Source organism: Beta vulgaris, chromosome 8 (genome assembly GCF_026745355.1).
Source record: "Beta vulgaris subsp. vulgaris cultivar EL10 chromosome 8, EL10.2, whole genome shotgun sequence".
NCBI classification, from domain to species: Eukaryota; Viridiplantae; Streptophyta; class Magnoliopsida; order Caryophyllales; family Amaranthaceae; genus Beta; species Beta vulgaris.
The window spans coordinates 44629337-44647646 of NC_079209.1; the positions used below are offsets into that span (position 1 = coordinate 44629337).

General features: G+C 37.1%; 1 protein-coding gene across 1 annotated transcript; it reads right to left on the bottom strand.

The window, feature by feature from the left end:
* Window positions 1-16646: 16646 nt before the first annotated feature.
* LOC104908376 (uncharacterized) lies at window positions 16647-18137 on the bottom strand. Its single transcript, XM_048634836.2, has 2 exons — window positions 17673-18137; window positions 16647-17076 (listed from the first exon to the last, which is right to left on the bottom strand). Exons 1-2 carry the CDS (start codon window positions 17860-17862, stop codon window positions 16955-16957), a joined length of 312 nt encoding a protein of 103 aa, XP_048490793.1. The 5' UTR covers window positions 17863-18137; the 3' UTR covers window positions 16647-16954.
* Window positions 18138-18310: the final 173 nt, after the last annotated feature.

Genomic DNA, 18310 nt, shown 5'->3' on the forward strand with positions numbered 1-18310 from the left:
ACATCCCCAGGTTGACTCTCTCTTATTTTGTCTAGGAAGTTAGGCTCGATGGTTAAGGCGCTCAGCAATCTTTCTACCTCCCCTTCATGAACAACTTCTATCTGGAGTCTAGAGAACTCCTCACAAAGTTTGTCGGCAACGACTAATGTATTCAGGCTATGGCTAGACTTGCGACTTAACGCATCAGCAACGACGTTGGCTTTACCCTCATGGTACTGGATGTCTAAGTCATAGTCCTTGATGAGCTCTAACCATCTGCGCTGTCTCATATTAAGGTCTTTCTGGGTGAAGATGTATTTGAGACTTTTGTGATCGTGAAGATTCGACAAGTCACCCCGTAAAGGTAGTGTCTCCAGATTTTTAGGGCAAACACTATTGCGGCCAATTCTAAGTCGTGTGTTGGGTAATTGACTTCATATGGCTTCAACTTGCCGAGACGCATAAGCTATGACCTTCCCATTTTGCATAAGAAAACCCAACCCATTCTTGGACGCATCACTATACACATCATATCCCTCATTCCCGCTAGGCAAGGTTAGGACAGGGGCTGATGTTAACCTTTCTTTGAGCGTTTGGAAAGCTTTCTCACTGTCCTCATTCCAGTTAAACCTACAATCCTTCTTCATCAAAGCGGTCATGGGTTTGCTATTTTGGAGAAGTCTTTCACAAATCTCCTATAGTAACCGGCTAAACCCAAGAACTTCTTATGTCTGTGACATTCTTTGGGGTAGGCCATTCACTCACGGCTTTGATCTTTGCAGGATCTACTGACACACCTTCCTTGGAGACAAAGTGACCCAAAAATGACACTCTTTCCAACCAAAATTCACACTTCGAAAACTTCGCATATAGTTGGTTGTCCCTAAGTGTCTGCAAAATGACTCTCAAATGACCCTCATGGTCCTCCTTGCTCCTAGAATAGATCAGTATATCGTCTATGAATACACACGACAAATTTGTCGAGGTAGGGTCGAAAGATCCTATTCATAAGTCCATGAAAACTGCAGGTGCATTAGATAACCCAAAAGGCATTACCGTAAACTCATAGTGGCCATATCTAGTCCTGAAAGCAGTCTTAGGTATATCATGATCAACAATCCTCAATTGATGGTAACCTGACCTCAAGTCTATTTTGGAGAACATCCCCGCACCCTGAAGTTGGTCGAACAAGTCATCAATCCTAGGCAATGGGTACTTGTTTTTCACAGTGACATTGTTCAACTCTCGATAGTCTATACACAACCTCAAACTACCATCCTTCTTTTTCACAAATAAGACGGTGCTCCCCATGGTGACATGCTAGGTCTAATATACCCTTTGTCGAGTAGTTCCTCCAACTGGTTTTTCAACTCGTTCATTTCTGCTGGAGCCATTCGATATGGGGCTTTCGAAATTGGTCCAGTCCCAGGTACTAGGTCAACGGTGAACTCTACATCTCTCCTTGGTGGCATACCAGGTATATCTTCAGGAAAAACATCCTGAAACTCTCGGACTACTGGCACATCCTCAGGCCTCAACGGATCATCCTCAATTCTTCTCACCGAACACATAAATAGAGGCCATCCCTTGTCTACGTAGTTCTTAAGTTGTATGGCATTGATCACCTTAATTCCAGGTTCTCGAGGTATTCTCCTATATGACACTCTTTTTCCCGAAGGATCTCTCAGTTCCATTTCTGCGCATCGCAGTCTATCTTAGCCATGTACTTTCCAAGCCAATCCATCCCCAAAATAATGTCTAGGTTTGATAAGTTAAACTCTATCAGGTCAGAAGGAAAGAAACTCTCTCCTATTTTCAGTGGCACTTTTAGAAATCTTTTAGAGCAGTTAACAGTCTCACCAGACGGAATGACTATAGGCATAGAAATCGACTCAGACTCGATCAATGTTAAAGTCCTAACAGTTGAATGGGCAATAAATGACAATGATGCTCCAGAATCAAACAATACTTTAACAGGAGTGGAGTTGATAGAAAATGTACCCGAGACAACATCCCTTCGAGCCTCTTGTTCTCTAGTCGACATCATATACAACTTCCCCTTGCCCTTATCTTGGGAATTGGTTGCATTGTTCCCATTAGATGTTTGATTATTGGTGTTGGTTAAAGGCTTGGAGTAGTTAGAATTCCCATTGTAAGCACTTCCCCCATTTCCATTCCCGTTTCCATTTCCATTTCGGGGCTTGTCCCCATAATTCCCCTTCTTTGGGTCATTGGGGTTCAGTTTGTTCTTCGAGTAGCACTCATATGCCCTATGTCCCAATTTCCCGCATTCTCGACATTCCACCTTGTTACCCTCACAGTCTCTACCAAGATGGTTGTTAGGGCACTTTCTACACCTATACACACACTCAGATCTGTGGTTATTGGTGTTGTGATTGCGGTTATTGTTGTAACTTGTTATATTTTTACGGATACCTTTCATTCAAACCACAAACCATCTATATGAGTCTTAGAAAAACCAATAATACTTATTTCAAAATGCTTTAAATGTAAATACCAAAGCCTAGTCCCCGTATGCTCGATATTATGCAGCAGCACCAGCACACCTAGTCTGCTCCCCATAGTAGCATCAATGGTTCATCGCAGTTCATCAAACACATAATAACACACAATCAGCTATGCTGAGTACGTAATGAACCAATGAATACATATAAGCATAAATGATGCACACATGAACAATCTTAAGCATGGTGCTACATTATTTTACATCCTTTAACCTTTAATCTTTAATCTTTAATTGGCATCGAACGGGCACCGTCATCTTACTAGAATCATACGGGCTACTGAATCCTTAACAGACACTAGGTCTGTTAGATGAAATGCAAATACGATTTTGTTCCGTCTCACACCCATCACCTTAGTATGCATACCCCCAAGATCGAACGGAACCTTCCGCCTACTTGAGTGTCAAAAATATAAGGACACTACTGTCGTCACAGTAGGCCTGCGTAGGAGCGTAGGACAAGTCCCCACACTCCCCCCATTGTTCATCACTTGTAGGGAGTCCAGCTACAAGATATTGCCATAATTCGTTTTAATATTAACCATTCATTTCATAACCACATATAGTCATTTACCTGTTCTCTTAGTTACAATGCTCAAATCGTATCTCTTGTAACACTCTTGTTACACTATGGATACATAGAATCATTTACCTGTCCTCTTAGTTACAATGCTCGAATCATATCTCTTGTAACAACCTTGTTACACTATGGATAGATTAAAAATGCTCTTGTTTATACTATGATAGAATTACGCATTCCAATGCAACATATCAATTTCAATTACAAATGTCTAACCAGACAATCTCAATCAATCAAACGTTCCCTATCATGCTTCTAGGTTCCAATAACATAGATTGCAACCTAATCATGATACTAATACTTGGGATTAAACTGGTACGCGTACGTACCTTGTAACGGAGAATTTTCGCTGTCTTAATCGAACGTTCCGCTTATGAAATTGGGACCTAAACCGTTAAATAAAATTTTGTGCTACGTCGTTGATAACATTAACAACTACTACGTAACTAAGACTATACGGTTTAATAATTCGACGTAAACGATAACTAAACCCCTTGTTTGTGAATCTTCGTTACTTTTCTATTATAAAGAGTTTAACGTCTTTTAGGAGTCAAAGCTAGTGAACATACTAATATTAGTTAGTGTCATTAGTCCACTATCTTTACCAAACCAGTTAAATTATGAGTCCAACCATGTTTTATGTCCAAATCTTATGCCCAAAACTCTTAGGTCCGATCCAGTATTATGTCCAAAAGTTATATCCGCAATTATAGTCTGAATAATAAAATGAACTCATTAACTTGAATTATTAATTAATTAATTCTAATTTAACATAATTATGAAAACATACATTATAATTAAACTTAATATAATATATTCAATATATTAAATGTTTTATACCATTAAGCTCGCCGGAAATCAAATTTCGGCGACCGATTTCCGGCAACGGCGCAACACTCGCACTACCGCCTGGTTCGCACCACCACGCTCGAACGCACCGCAGCACTCGCGCAGCCCACGCAGCACCTCGTCGCTCGTCGCTCGTCGCTCAGCACTCGAACCAGCCTTCGAGCCTCGCTCAAGCCTTCGTCGCTCGCAGCACACGCGAGCCTCGCACCAGATCTCTCGTCGCTCGTAGCCCTCGCACGTCGTCGCTCGTCATCATACATTAGACTTTTTTTTGACATCGCGAACAATTACAACAATAAAACTAAAAGGTATAAAAGGAAGGGGAAGCCATTCGGATGGCATTTGCGAGCTCATGAGCTTAGTGAACATTCTCCCTGTGAACCTTTGTAACGTTGCACCCAAGGAATTCTCGACCTAGCTCCCGAATATCGTTAATTGTGTGATGAATGGAGACGTCACCTTTGTCGTTCGAACTTAACAGACAAATTAAAGTTATGGAGTCCGTGTGAAAATCTACCTTGTGTAGTCCCTGGTGTTTCACCCATTGGATTCCCTTAAGACATGCTTCAGCCTCAGCAGTTATGGCTGATGTTGCCCATATGAGGGTGCCCCCCTTATCCCGTATTCCCCCATCAGGATTACCAGCAAACCAAGCAGCACCTCCTCGTTTCGTTTTGTTATCCCAGGAGCCATCGATTCGGATGATGATCCCAGGAGAATAATCAAGTATCGTTCCCAGTTTTGCAATATTGTACCCTGGTGGCATGATTGGATTAAATTACGGGTTAGTAATTGGGGAAGTGTTTGAGATGAAAATGTTATGCGCTTCCATTCCTTCTAAAAACTGTGATAGAAATCGCTCTATTGTAACACGTTGATGTCTAAAAACTTGCGCATTTCTCGTCGTCGACATACCCCATAATGTTCCAATAAATAAGGGGATGCGCGTACCATAAACTGTGATATATCAAATGAAAAAAAAAAACGATCGCACTATATGATCAATTACATGATCTAGCAAACTTGACAAATAGAGGTCTATGCATTGCATAGGTGATTAGTGTATAAAGTAGGTTAATTTAACAATTTGATAAATGTAATTGTTTATTATAGAGCTTTAAATATTCTAGCAATGTTGTTTTGACGTCAATAATAATATCATGTATGACGGTAAAATTCGTCACTAAATTGTCCTCCACACATGAGTCACTACTATAAAAGTAAAACGGTTTTTTCACCATATACCCCTGACAAAAAATATATATATACCGTGTACCCTTTCAAATTCACCATATACCCCTCACTTTTCGAAAAATACATCAACTTACCCTTAATGACTAACGGTGTCAATGTCCGTTAGTTATTAACCCCCTAACCCCCTAATCTAAGTCAAACCCTAACCCTAATCCCAAAATCTAAGTCCCTAACCACCCGTCCCCCACCCCTTACCCTTTTCCCCCACTGCCCCCTCTAACCCAGCATCCGCCTCCCCACCACCTTCGAAGCCCCCTCCCTCCTCCCCCCTCCCCTGCAGGAAGCCCCCTCCCCCACCACCCCGACCCCAGCACCCCCGCAACCCCCAACCCCTTGCTCGTGATGCACCCTCGCACAGCAGTCGTGGCACCAACACCCTCGCTACCGGTAGCCTCCACTGAAACCCGTCCACAGATGCGCCGCGCCTTTCCTTCGCGCACTCCTTCGCTCCAGTCGCCTTTCTCTAGTCGCAGACTGCCGGGAAAGGGGGTGTCAGCGGGGGAGCGGGGTTAACAGGGGAAGGGAAGGGGAGGGGGTTGGCATGGATAGGAGAGGCTTCGAGGGTGGTGGTGGTGAGGGGGAGGGAAGGGCATGGGTGGGGTAGGGGTGGTTGGGGGTGGTTAGGGTTAGGGTATTAGATTAGGGTTAGGATTAGGATTTGATTTAGGTTAGTTAATTAGGATTAGGAGAGGATTAGGGCCTAATGACTAACGGAAGTCCAACACCGTTAGTCAAAAGGGCAAGTTGATGTATTTCTCGAAAAGTGAGGGGTATATGGTGAATTTGGAAAGTTGAAAGGGTATATGGTGCGAAAAATAATTTGTCAGGGGTATATGATGAAAAAACCGAAAGTAAAATTATGTAGATAATCGTCATCAAGAGTATAGATTCGACAAGATCAATGTAATTTTAATTAGTGAAACGAGTTGTACCAGAGAAATAATAAACACTAAATATTAGATTGTGTGATTTGAATCGGTTTACTTTTATCAGCTCTAACATATTCGCTGAGACATCAAAGAAATTCAAAACTCAAATGGAATTGAATGATCTAACGCATGACATTAGATTTCATTAGATTGTGCGAGTCTAATCTGATTAATTTTATCAACTCTAACATATACTCCCTCTGTTTCAAATTATAAGGCATTTAAGCTAAAAAATTTTGTTTCACAATATAAGGCGTTTTACATTACCAATAAATTAAATGCAATTTTATACTATCAAGATAAGATTATAGGTTATTTTCTATTATCAACACAATATTTAATGTCAATTCTTATTACCTATGCAAATCTAACTAAATTCTTAATATGCGTAAAAGTGGTTTACATGCCTTATAATTTGAAACGGAGGGAGTAGTTAGCTGATGAGTTGTCCGAAAAATTCAATACTCAAATGGAATTTAATGATCTAACCCATGACGTGTGACAATATAATTTAGTTGGTTTGGCAACATTATATTATTGAGAAGCTCATGTAGATAGCTCACTAAGAAATGATGCTTCCTGTGTACACAGACAACGGCATCAGAGAAGTGAATACTGATTACTGAGGACTGAGGACTGAGGACTGAGGAGTACTACCCAATACAATATCGACGATTAATTTTAACAATCAATGGAGTAGTCCGTTAGTGCAGTGAGTGAATCACATGCTTGTCTTCATTTTTATTTTATTTTTATGCTTTGAGATATAAGACCAAGATTCTTCAATCTCACATTAACTACATTTCAAAATTAACTAGTATTTGGGCCTGGACGTTGCTCCGGATTCGTATAGTTTTACAAATTTGATATGTATTTTTTCCCATTCTCATTAAAATATATTAAGGAAAACTTAACATTTAAAGATACAAATATAATAACGTAGACACTTAAAACATGATTAAAAGTTGATTGAGATGGTAATTGTGTCATATATAATTGCAAGAGGTCATGGGTTCAAATCTTGTTGGAAGCTAATTTTATTTTACACATTGGATAATTGTAGTGGAGTAGCAGAGGTGCCACGTGAAGTGTATACATTGCGTGGAGGTGCCACGTGACGTATATATATTCTCACGCACGCCTTTTAATATATTTGTATAGATTAGGGATTTTTTATCTTCCAAAGTAGAAAAGAAAATTTGGGGTTTTAGTGTCCAATAACCCCACATTCAAGCTTCTCTTCTTGATGTTCTCATATACTCATTGTCACATGACCTCTATGAACTTGCTTATTCTCCCTAAAAAAAATTAAAAATAATAAGAAATCTTGTTCATTTCCAAGTATATACTTTCTTTATTCTGTTTTAATAGTGATATCATAATATTAATGTTTTCTAACACACCATCTTGATCATTATTATTTTTCTCATTGTTCACTATAGTAAAAGCAAATTTGCAAAGTTAATATTTTCAAATTGTTATACTTGTAATATGTCAAATTTATTTAGTATCCGTTAAAACACAACTTCAATTATCAATATATTTAATTATATATTTTTTAAAAATATAAAAGTTTTTTGTTTTAAAATATTAGATTAGGCTCTTTTTTCCATAGGAAATCGGCCTCTAGTTATCTTTTTAATACTATCTATATATGTATGAGGCAAAAAGATTTTGAAATTATATATTAGGAATCTAGAATTCCATTGTGTTTGCATTGTTATATCAATTCTACTTTAGACAAAGAGGGTAATCCCTAAATTTCATAAGGATAAAAAAACTAATATGAACCCGGTGCATACTAATTAGTGTGCACCCGATCCATATCACGTGAGTTTAGGATAGTGTATATTGATATGATATAGTGTATGTTAAAATGATATATGATATAGTATATGTTAAAATTATATAGTGTATGTTAAAATTATATAGTGTATGTTAAAATGATATAGTGTACCTATGTATAATATAGTATATCTATATTTGATATAGTGTATGTTTCTGTAATGCGTTTAAGTGAATATTTTCCTATAGGATATAGTGTACCTAGTTATGATATAGTGTTCCTATAGGATATAGTGTACCTAGTTATGATACAGTGTACCTCTGTATGATATAGTGTACGTAGTTATGATATAGTGTGTCTATTTTTGATATAGTGTATCTATTTTTGATATAGTGTATCTATTTTTGGTAATTAAAAGTGAGTACTTCTTAGCCTGTTACGTGCCTGGGTCTGGTCCACACTATTTTTAGTGTGAACCGGGTCCATGCAAAACAGATTGTCATAAGAATATTCTATCATACTCCTATTCACCATGGCGACAATAACAACTAATGAGAGGAGCTATGTACTCCAGTGTTAAAAGAAAGTCTTTTTGGTTTCCTTAAATAGAAAAGAGAGGATACATATGCTCGTTGAGATAGCGTATATAATTAGATGGATCCAATAAGTAAGGTAAGATATGGTGGACATTATTAACAAAGTGCACATTAGTACTCTCAACTAGTCAAACTAAATACTCTATTTTTGACGATGTGTGGCCGGTTTTGTGTTTTTACGTTTATGACAAGTAACCTTAACCTAACTTAGGAAATAAATTGTGGATATATTTTGTTGAAAAGGATGGATAGATGGAAAAAAACTCTTAATTCTCGCAAGACTAAGAGAGTGTGTTCCTAATAGCAATTAGTTGATAAATACAAGAACTAGTGTTGTTTACAATTTACAACCTTAAAAACCAACCAGCTCTCTCTTTTTTCATTCAACAAACACACTCTTACAACTTAATACCTCTTGGCTATCTATAGTACAAAATTTAACTCCTAAAATAATAAAATATGCACATAGATACAAGAGAAAACAAAATAGAATTTTATCAAGTTGTTGATCACCACATCTTCACCAATTCGGCTATAAATCTTTATTGGTTGATCTTTTGGCTAAGAAGCCAATTGGACGTCTTTCTGCACTTGAAGAGCTTCTCAACAGATGATCACACACACTGCAACTAGACCACAAAAGATTGTTTCCCTGAAGCATACGAAAAGACGCAAGAATCTCGATGGAATGGCAATGAGTCAATAGGGAGAAAATTTGATTTATTACTCTCCCCTTGTGAGAATTTAGAGTTTAATTAATTTATTTGGTTTCTTCTAAATATACAGTTTATTAATAGTTTTCTATGCAATTTGCAATAAGTATTGGGTTCTTGGACGCTATCTAAACATTGCAATAAAGATAAATCTTTTCAAAACTATATTAGAATTATAAATGCTCTCATGGAATGCTGCATGATTCAACAAACAAATAGGGGTGATACTGTATTGTGAAAACTAGTTCATAATCATCATAGGTATAATTCAAAATAACTTTATTTGATTAAGTTAAGTTTTTTTTTTTTATCTTGATTATAAATGTCATATGACTTTCAATTAATAAAGTTCATGTTTTTCCCTTCAGGAAAAAAAAAAAATTTAGAACCTCATGAGCTTCTCAATGTAACAATTAAGGCCATTACCTTCACCAAGTGTGAAATTCTACCTCAATCATCATTTTTAAAATTCTCAATAGAAAATGATGTCATGGAACACAACAATTAAAAACATATACTTTTAATAACTCGAACTTAAAAATTTCACAAAATTGCTGTTGTGCAGTAAAAAAAATTATAAAATTTTTTTATTGTTAAAGTTCGTTATCGGCATCAAATTATATGATACTGGAGCAGTTTTTCAGTAAATCTAATATATCTAGGATTTGTAATACTTGTATTGTTTTCCAAGTCTGTATATGATTTGATTGTACACATTCATTGTCTCTCATCAATAATATCATCCCTCCCCATTATTAAAAAAAAAAAAAGTTGACACACCGTATACAGGAAATAATATTTATTTTCACCTAACTTGGGCCTAAAACTAAGTAGTAGAACAACTAAGGGTAGAATTCAAAAGAAACAAGCCTTTGAACTAAATCTGCTTTTTATTTAATTGACTAAGCAAGGATGAACACCAAGTTTGTAAATTATATTATAAACAATTAATATAAAAAATTTGTTTAAGCAAATAGCGTACAACCTAGCATGTTACGATGTTCAACTATATACCTCACTAGATTCACATATTAAGGTTAATTTGTTAGCTAAGAAGGATAGTCTTCTCTTAGGATTACTTCCCGCACCACACCGAACCCATTTCCAATGTAGTTTTTATCCCTTGATCAAGATTATTTCCAACCCTCATAGGTCCAAAACTCTCGCTCACTAACGCAACTAACGGCTTTTTTCTCTTTAAGTAACTAATTAGGCCACAATATTGTTTGTCTATCAATGAAGAGCCTATCACTATTTACTACGGACTGTGATATATTCGAATGGGCTTTCTCAGAGTTTTTTGCTTGCACAGTCTGATGGGGGGAAGCATGTTTTGTACTTAATTTTGCACGGTTCGTGCTTAGTTTTGCATGGTTCGTGCATATTATTGTGACGAGGACTAGATCCCAAGTTCTGAGACTGGGAGATGGAGGAGCCGCCAATCGATTCTTCCTAGTCCCTCGAAAGTCTGCTGCTCTATGTTTTCCAGCCACACTAAAATAGCAAATTAGTAGTCGAATTTGGTAATGTGTACAAGTATATTAATCTTGTCCAAATTATCTTCGGTTTGCATATAGTTTCCAAAGATATGGAAGTTAGATCCGAAACAAGATGAGGATCGAGGAGCCAAAACAATGTTAAGCAATTGTGTAATTCACGGAAGCCAAAGGACTACAAGTCTACAACTATTAAGCACCAGGATCTATCATCCACAATTATGATTCTAGACCAGTTTATTATTCAAAAGACTGAAAGCACCCATTCGCTTAATAACAGACTACTTCAGACCTTCTGTTGGCAATTGGTAGCGTCAATATGTTTTGTTTTATTGTCACCATCGAGTTTCAAGGGAGAAGGAGATAAAGCTCAAGTTGGGTTTTGTAATTTACAAGAAGTGTACATTTCATTTGTACTAACAAAGTCGGTATGAGAAAGTCTCAAACAATACTTCTTGTTATACATCAACACTTCGTAGATATCACCCAAAAGAAAAATCATCTCTACCTCATCATCGGTTTCAATATAAAATCTTAAAATTCACTTCAATTTAAAGTTATTGATGATGTATCAAAATCAAGAGATGATATGCTATACAATACCAAGTATCAACTCTAGAAGTAATCTAGATATAGATCTTACTCTCTCTAAACGTTTGCTCCGCCCTCTCTCTTCAAAGCCTACACTCAAAACCCCTAACCCTAGGAACTCATCGGAGTTCCGAACCGCATAGGTCTCCGGTTGGTTCTCCGGCGAGTTACACTTATTTTTCATAGCTTTTCTTTCGTTTCTCTTAGTGTTTATCCCTAGTTTTCATAGTTTCCGGCGGCTTATCCACTTCGTATTACTCCGTTTTCCTTCATGTCACCATCCGTTTCCGTTCGAGTCGTCGTCAGCTTAATCGCGTCTTCTCCAGCTTCTTCCCCTTCCCTAGTTGTGCATCGGGTACCATCTCCCCTCCCTTGTTTTTGTTTGTTGGGAACCCCCTCCCCTAATTTTAGCTTATGGTCGAGCTTCCCTCCCCTGGTTGTGCATCGGGCTTCCCCTCCCCCTCCCTGGTTGTTATGCATCGGGCTTCCCCCTGCTCCCCTGGTTCTCGGGCCTCCCCTCCCCTGGTTGAGTGTTTATCTTCCCCACCCCCTTCCCCTATTTAGGTTATTGTGTCGAGCCTCCCTCCCCTTTAGTTGGTCAAGTTTAGGTTTTTGGCCTCCCTTTCCCGAACACCCTGGTGGTTGGTGTTCCCTTCCCGACCTATGTTAACTATAGTTTTGCTGTTTTTTTTCTAGTCCATGTGGTAAGTGTTGGTGTTCGTAGCTGATTATGACAACTCAAACATAGTTGCCAAATGCATAAGGATTGGTGGATTAATACTGTCGTCATAAAATATGTTTTTTTAGAATCTATGATGAATGAACAGGTTACTTAAGAGGATGACAAGTGTGAACATGGTCGAGGTGATGAAAAATATCCCTGGTTCGAACATCCGTTTCCGAGTATCCCTGGTTCGAACATGCGTTTTCCGGTTTCATAAGTCAGAGTTATGATCGAGAGCTCAAACTGTTGAGCTCTCCTTCTAGCTTGGCAATGATCTTATTGGTCCTTGCCTTAAAAAATTCAATTCATCTGGTGGATTCAACACGCATCGTTTCTCCTAATTCACCAAGAAACTTGAAATACGCTCGAGAGAAAGTCATGAGTTACTTAGGAATGTGACTCTTCAACAGATTATGACCCTAAAACCCCAAGCGTCAGAAATTCATTGGGATTGTTCATACAGCAAGATGCGAATCTTGCCATTGGTTTTCCGTTGTTCGTTCGTGTACGACATTCACTTCTCCTACCACTTCCATCAGTTATCAAAGTTTTGACTCCACCAGAACAATCATTGACCAGCGACGCCATCCTTCATCGACGTCTCTCTATCGATTTTATTTGTTTTTTGTTTTTTAGGATATGTAAGAACTTAATAAAGCTCCCTTAGTTATTACTTTGTTTTATGTTTGTTTGTATTAATAATAGGATGTAATTTGTTGTTTAATTAATACACGTTTTCTTAATGTCAAAAAAAAATTCCAAAAGTAACCTCACACATTTTAAATTGTTCTTGAGCTTAATCACTAATGTCCCCTATCCTCCCGAACAAGAAACATGAAACTATTTGGCAAGTAAAGACTCAAAGTGCCTACATGATACATGGAGATGAGAAACTAAGAAGATGCCCATATCCTACAGCTTTATTTACGCAAATATCGCCCAGAAATCCATAACATAAACGTGCAACTCAACCTCTAGGGCAGATGCCAACACCACAAAAAATACATGGAAAAATAGAAAAGCGTCAATTATTTTGACAGCAGAAGTCTGAACCGGTCCGTTTACTCTGCCGTGGTCTACATACTTTTTATATGGTTCAGTCTATGACTATATGAGAGGATAACTTTTGAACCTAGTCTGATTTGATTCTAACCAAAAAAAAAAAAAAGAATTAGCTATTGAAATATTAGTTCCTCACAATCCTTTCACAGGTTGGTAAGAAGTCCGCCATTGAACACTCTAGAAAAGAGTGAATAGCACTTCAAAGACTAACCCAACTAGAAAATTGGTTATGAGTAGTTTCACATCAGAGGAAAATACTCTCACATCTGAACACCAGATCTATGTACCAGAACATATTCAATTAAACGGCAACTATAACAGTAACCTAAAGTTAACCCTAAACGTCGTCTTCAAATGTAGCATGAAATCCCTAATTATCCTATATTAACATTAGGTAAAAGGAGCAAAAATAATAAAAGACACTGAAGTGTGATAAGTGATAACAATATCCTACATGAGCATCCGGAAAGAGCGAGTAAATGTAGTACTTCCAAGACACTGAAGTGTAATTAATGCTGCATCACGTAGATTATTCTCTAAGAAGTTTGAACCCCCAGTTGTATACAAAGCCCTGTGATTTGCACACAAACAAATACTGCAGGAACTTGAGAGCAAAGGCAGCCAGACAGAATAAGTTGCAAAAATCGGGTGAGATTAACAGTTCACAACACTAGAAACAAAGGCAGGAGCGAAATTATGTACACACCAAAAGTCTATATTCCAAATTGATCACATTAATGCAGAGAACCATTTCTTGACCCACCACTCTCCTAAGCATGGTAGCAAAAAAAAATCACTATTGCCCTCTTATCCTTGCCAAAAAAAAAAGAATATCTTAAACCTTATGGAATTCACAGATATGATATCTTTTAAAAAACAATGGAAAAAAAAAGAGAGATAATGATGATAACACACGAGACACGACGTTACTTTTTAGTTTACTCACACTTCACTTTAGGGGAGAACCAAGGAGAAAGTACAGAAGTATGAGAGAGAAACTGAAAAAATGGAGAGAGAAAGTGAAAAGTGTAAGATAAAGTAAAAAGTGGGTTAGAATATTAAAAAGTGGATGACATGGGTAGAAAAAGAAGAAAAATTAGATGTGACATGTTACCAAGAATAGAAAAGGCAACAGTGTATAGATTAAAAAGAAACAAGTCAAAAAGTAAAGTATGTACATTAAAAAGAAACGGATGGAGTATATGACAGCTACAAACAACAATGATCAAAATGAGAGGAAATCAAATACTACCATGAATAAGGAGCTTAGTATTAGTGCAGCAAGCTCGCCGAATAGGGCCATAAACTGCTTAAAGATTCCTATATTTGTAAATTCCATCAAAACATCATTGACAACTCACATTCTGGGGGAAAAAATTGTTCTTTCTAATACCAGTCCCTAATTCCGCTTGCAAAGCCAGAATAAGTACCTAAAATTAAAAATGAGAAAGGACTGCCTAGATGTTAGCCTATTTGCAGGTCACATAGCTTAGCATTTCTTTCTGCATTTTGGTTCTTGTACTGCATCAAGAAGTGTGCTGTAAGAAAAAGTAAGTCTGGAAATTCTTAGAAATCAAAATATGGGCACAAATTAACAGAATATTTCTGTGGGGACATGGAACGCAATAGGATTCTAATTCCTTCAGACACAGTATCACATATGAGGATTTGTCTTCTTCTAATGACTTTAAATCAGAAGATGAAAGCCTGAGATTAAATTAACTTAAAAGTGTGACACAGGAGACAGAGAAGGATTTCCTTGTACAACATAACAATTGATTACGAGTTTAGCTTCTCCAGAATACGATGCATGTGGGATAGCACATAAATGGAAACTAGGTCATAACTGGGCCATCCATTCTATGCAGACGGGTGCTCATCATAGAGGTTAGTGTATCCCGTTCTCTTTCCACATAAGTAAAAAGATAATCAAGCAGGAAGAGAGCACTTAGTCCCATCAGTCAAATTCTATGAAGAAAATACTCACACAGCAAATATTATATTTTACGAGCTGAAAAAGGGCATCATAGATGAAGATGACAAGACTTGAAAAGGTTCCTAAATAAGCATAGATACCCCCCCCCCCTTTGGTTCTCTTTTACTGTTACATTTTTTTCTCTTTTTATTTTCATTTTTAATTAATTTCTAAAAGATTCTGTCCAGCAATACTAGGTTGTCCTTGTCATATTTGTATCTCTAAGAGACCCTTAATTGGATTCTGACATGATGCAAATTTATCTGATCTTCATAGACAATGAATTTTGTCCAATGAAGATATATACCTTCAAATACCTAGACAATATTAAGTTATGCAAAAGAGAGGACATGTAAAGATATAAGTGGCATCTTAAGCTTATAATAGGTAGATTTCCCACAGCAAAGTTGTTGCAGATGAAACAAGAAGAATTCAGTTTCAGTGACAATCCTCCTCGCAATGAAAACAAACATAACAAAATCCAGTGTGTCTAATTACCTGAAGAAAAAACAATATTTGTAGGCAAGATGCAAAGGCGTAAACTGGTCAGGAGAAGATGAAATTTTGAATAATTAGCAGGTTACACCATTAAGGGCATCCCAGTTGAACTAAAGAAGTTCAATAAAAAGATTAAGATGGATATTATGAAGAGATGTTTGCAAAACTAGTAGACAATTAGTCTTCTAATGTAAGTCGATTGGGGGAAAAAAAGGCATCCTAACTGCCAGCCAAACTTTACATCATTATAGATCATCCCCAACAGAAATTTGGAAAGGGTAGTGCATATTATGGGAGCACCAAATAGGCTAATACTAAGACCTAGGCAAGTACAGCGGTTATCTTACCACCCACGTACGCCCACCTCCCTACAAACGTGGGCAGGAGCTGCTGAACAGGAAAGGCCCTTTGGTGGGCAATTGCCTAGGTAGTGGGTCAGGGTAGTTACCACCTACATGGCTGAGTTGTAGCCAGCATCAACGTATTATAAATAAAGTCTGTGCCTTAGGCATTGGGCAGACTGATTTGGTCAGAGCTCATGCTTTGTACCTTATACTCCCTCCCAAAAGTAATAAAGTGTGTTTGTTGTGCTTGTTGTTTCTCTCGTATTTGTGTGTGTGACTGTGTGTCTCTGTGCTTGTGCTGCTGGTCTAGGCAGCATCTAGACACCATCACTGGAACCTCCTAGGGTCTTCCTAATCGAGAAAAGGTTAGCCACGAAAATGTCCTGTGCCACGAACACTAGGGTGACATTTAAATCAGCTAGATTGTTTAGAATTTCACACGACTACAAACTAAAAGCCCACTCCTTTTTGCACGATATCATTCTGCAATCTCTTCCTCAAATTGAGGATATCTAAATAACAATAAACTTACAGCTCGAATACAATAGAGGAACAATAGTGAAAAAAGAAAACCCTTGAAAGGCATAACAGCTTGACAGCCTCTTTCTAAACCTCTCCCAAAAAAAATAAGAAAAATTTTAAGGCAGTCAAAAGGTCCAGTTTCAAGTTAAAGGAGGCATAGCTTGAATTGAGTAAGCATCAAAATAGCATATAGCACAACACCAAATATTTCTAATTTCCATGTGTACCACAAAAGGGTTGATTAGATATGTGGATTAACAACAAACAATTACATCTTCCACTTGGTGAAATTCAAGCAAGTCCATGACATCGATAAGCACATGATGTGAATTTATTCAACACCACAGCACAAAACAAAACTTAAAGTTAAAACCACTACAGCCATCACTCTCCACACACCATGAAATAAAAGAACAACAAATATAGTTCTTAACTACAGAAAAAGATCAACATTTCATTTGCTTTAATACACTTATCTATTTCTATATACAGAAAGCACAGAATATAGTATAACTAATCTAATTTCTGACCTCTACACAGGAGGGATGTTAGAGAAAGAAAAACCCTTGTAGCCCTTGTATGCGTAGTAAGCAATCCTTGTATAATAAAAACCCGGTAAGAACAAGATCCCTCCTAGAATAGCAAAAAATAACCCTGTTCCAACAGACACAATTTAATTAAAACAAAAACCACAATTAAAATCTGAAAACCTAAAAAAAAAAGTTAAATATTCAAACAAGCAAATATAAATAACCTGTTTCAGCACATAAAATTAAAATGTAAAACCCACAATTAAAAAAATTAAATTAATAACCCCGTATAAGATTCAAGCAAGCAATAAATAACCTGTTTCGACACATACAAGTACAACCAAAAAAACCCACAATCAAAAAACTAATAGAAAATATCCAATTTAAGATTCAATCAAGCAAGCAATAAATAACCCTGTTCAACACATACAATCAAAACATAAAACCCACACTGAAACTGGAAAGAAAAAAAAGACCCAATTAAGATTTAATCAATCAAGCAATAAATAACACTGTTTCAACACACACAATCAAAACAAGAACAAAAAAAAAACACAATTGTAAAACTAGAAACAAACGAAAAAAACCCAATTTTAGATTCAAGCAAACAAGCAATAAACAACCCTTAAAATTGAAACAACTCCACATGGAAAGAGGCATTCGACAAATCTAAAAACTAGGGTTAGGGTTAGGGTTATGATAGAAAGATAGAAAGAATACCATGAGCTCTATCACCGCCCACACGATTAGCAGCCATGAGAATCCCAAGAACAATACCGATAACTCCAAAAACGAGGAGAGAGACTGCAAGAGCGATCTCTCGAATTGGGGGTTTATTATTGATGGCATAAGAGTTGTCCATCATAATATCTTCATCAGTTATGGAGAAAGCATGATCAACATACGCCATTGATGAACCTTCAATTGAAGCTCAAAAAAACTTCAGGATCAAAAACGTTTCTGAGTTTTTTTCTGTTGTTGTTGTTGTTGGTGAGAAGTAGATGCTGATGAAAGTATTGTAGTATGGAAAGATAGTTTATTGCGTGTAGTTGATAAAACTAATTAAAGTCGTTGGCTTTAAACAGAAGTCTGGTACTACTATGAATTATCAATTATTATGATAATATGAATGAATGGATCTTCTTACCGGGTACTTTGGAATTGGGCACATAGATTATTTTTCTAGAAAGAATAAAGAAACAGACGAAGAGGTCAATTTTGTGTTTTGTGTTTTTTCTTAGGTAGGGTATGGAGCAATTTTCTATTTTTCTTTTTAGATTCGGTACTTAATTGATTCAATCAGGCTCAGTTTTCATGAATTAGGGGTAAGGAGTGCCTTCCGATTCATAAAGAAACTT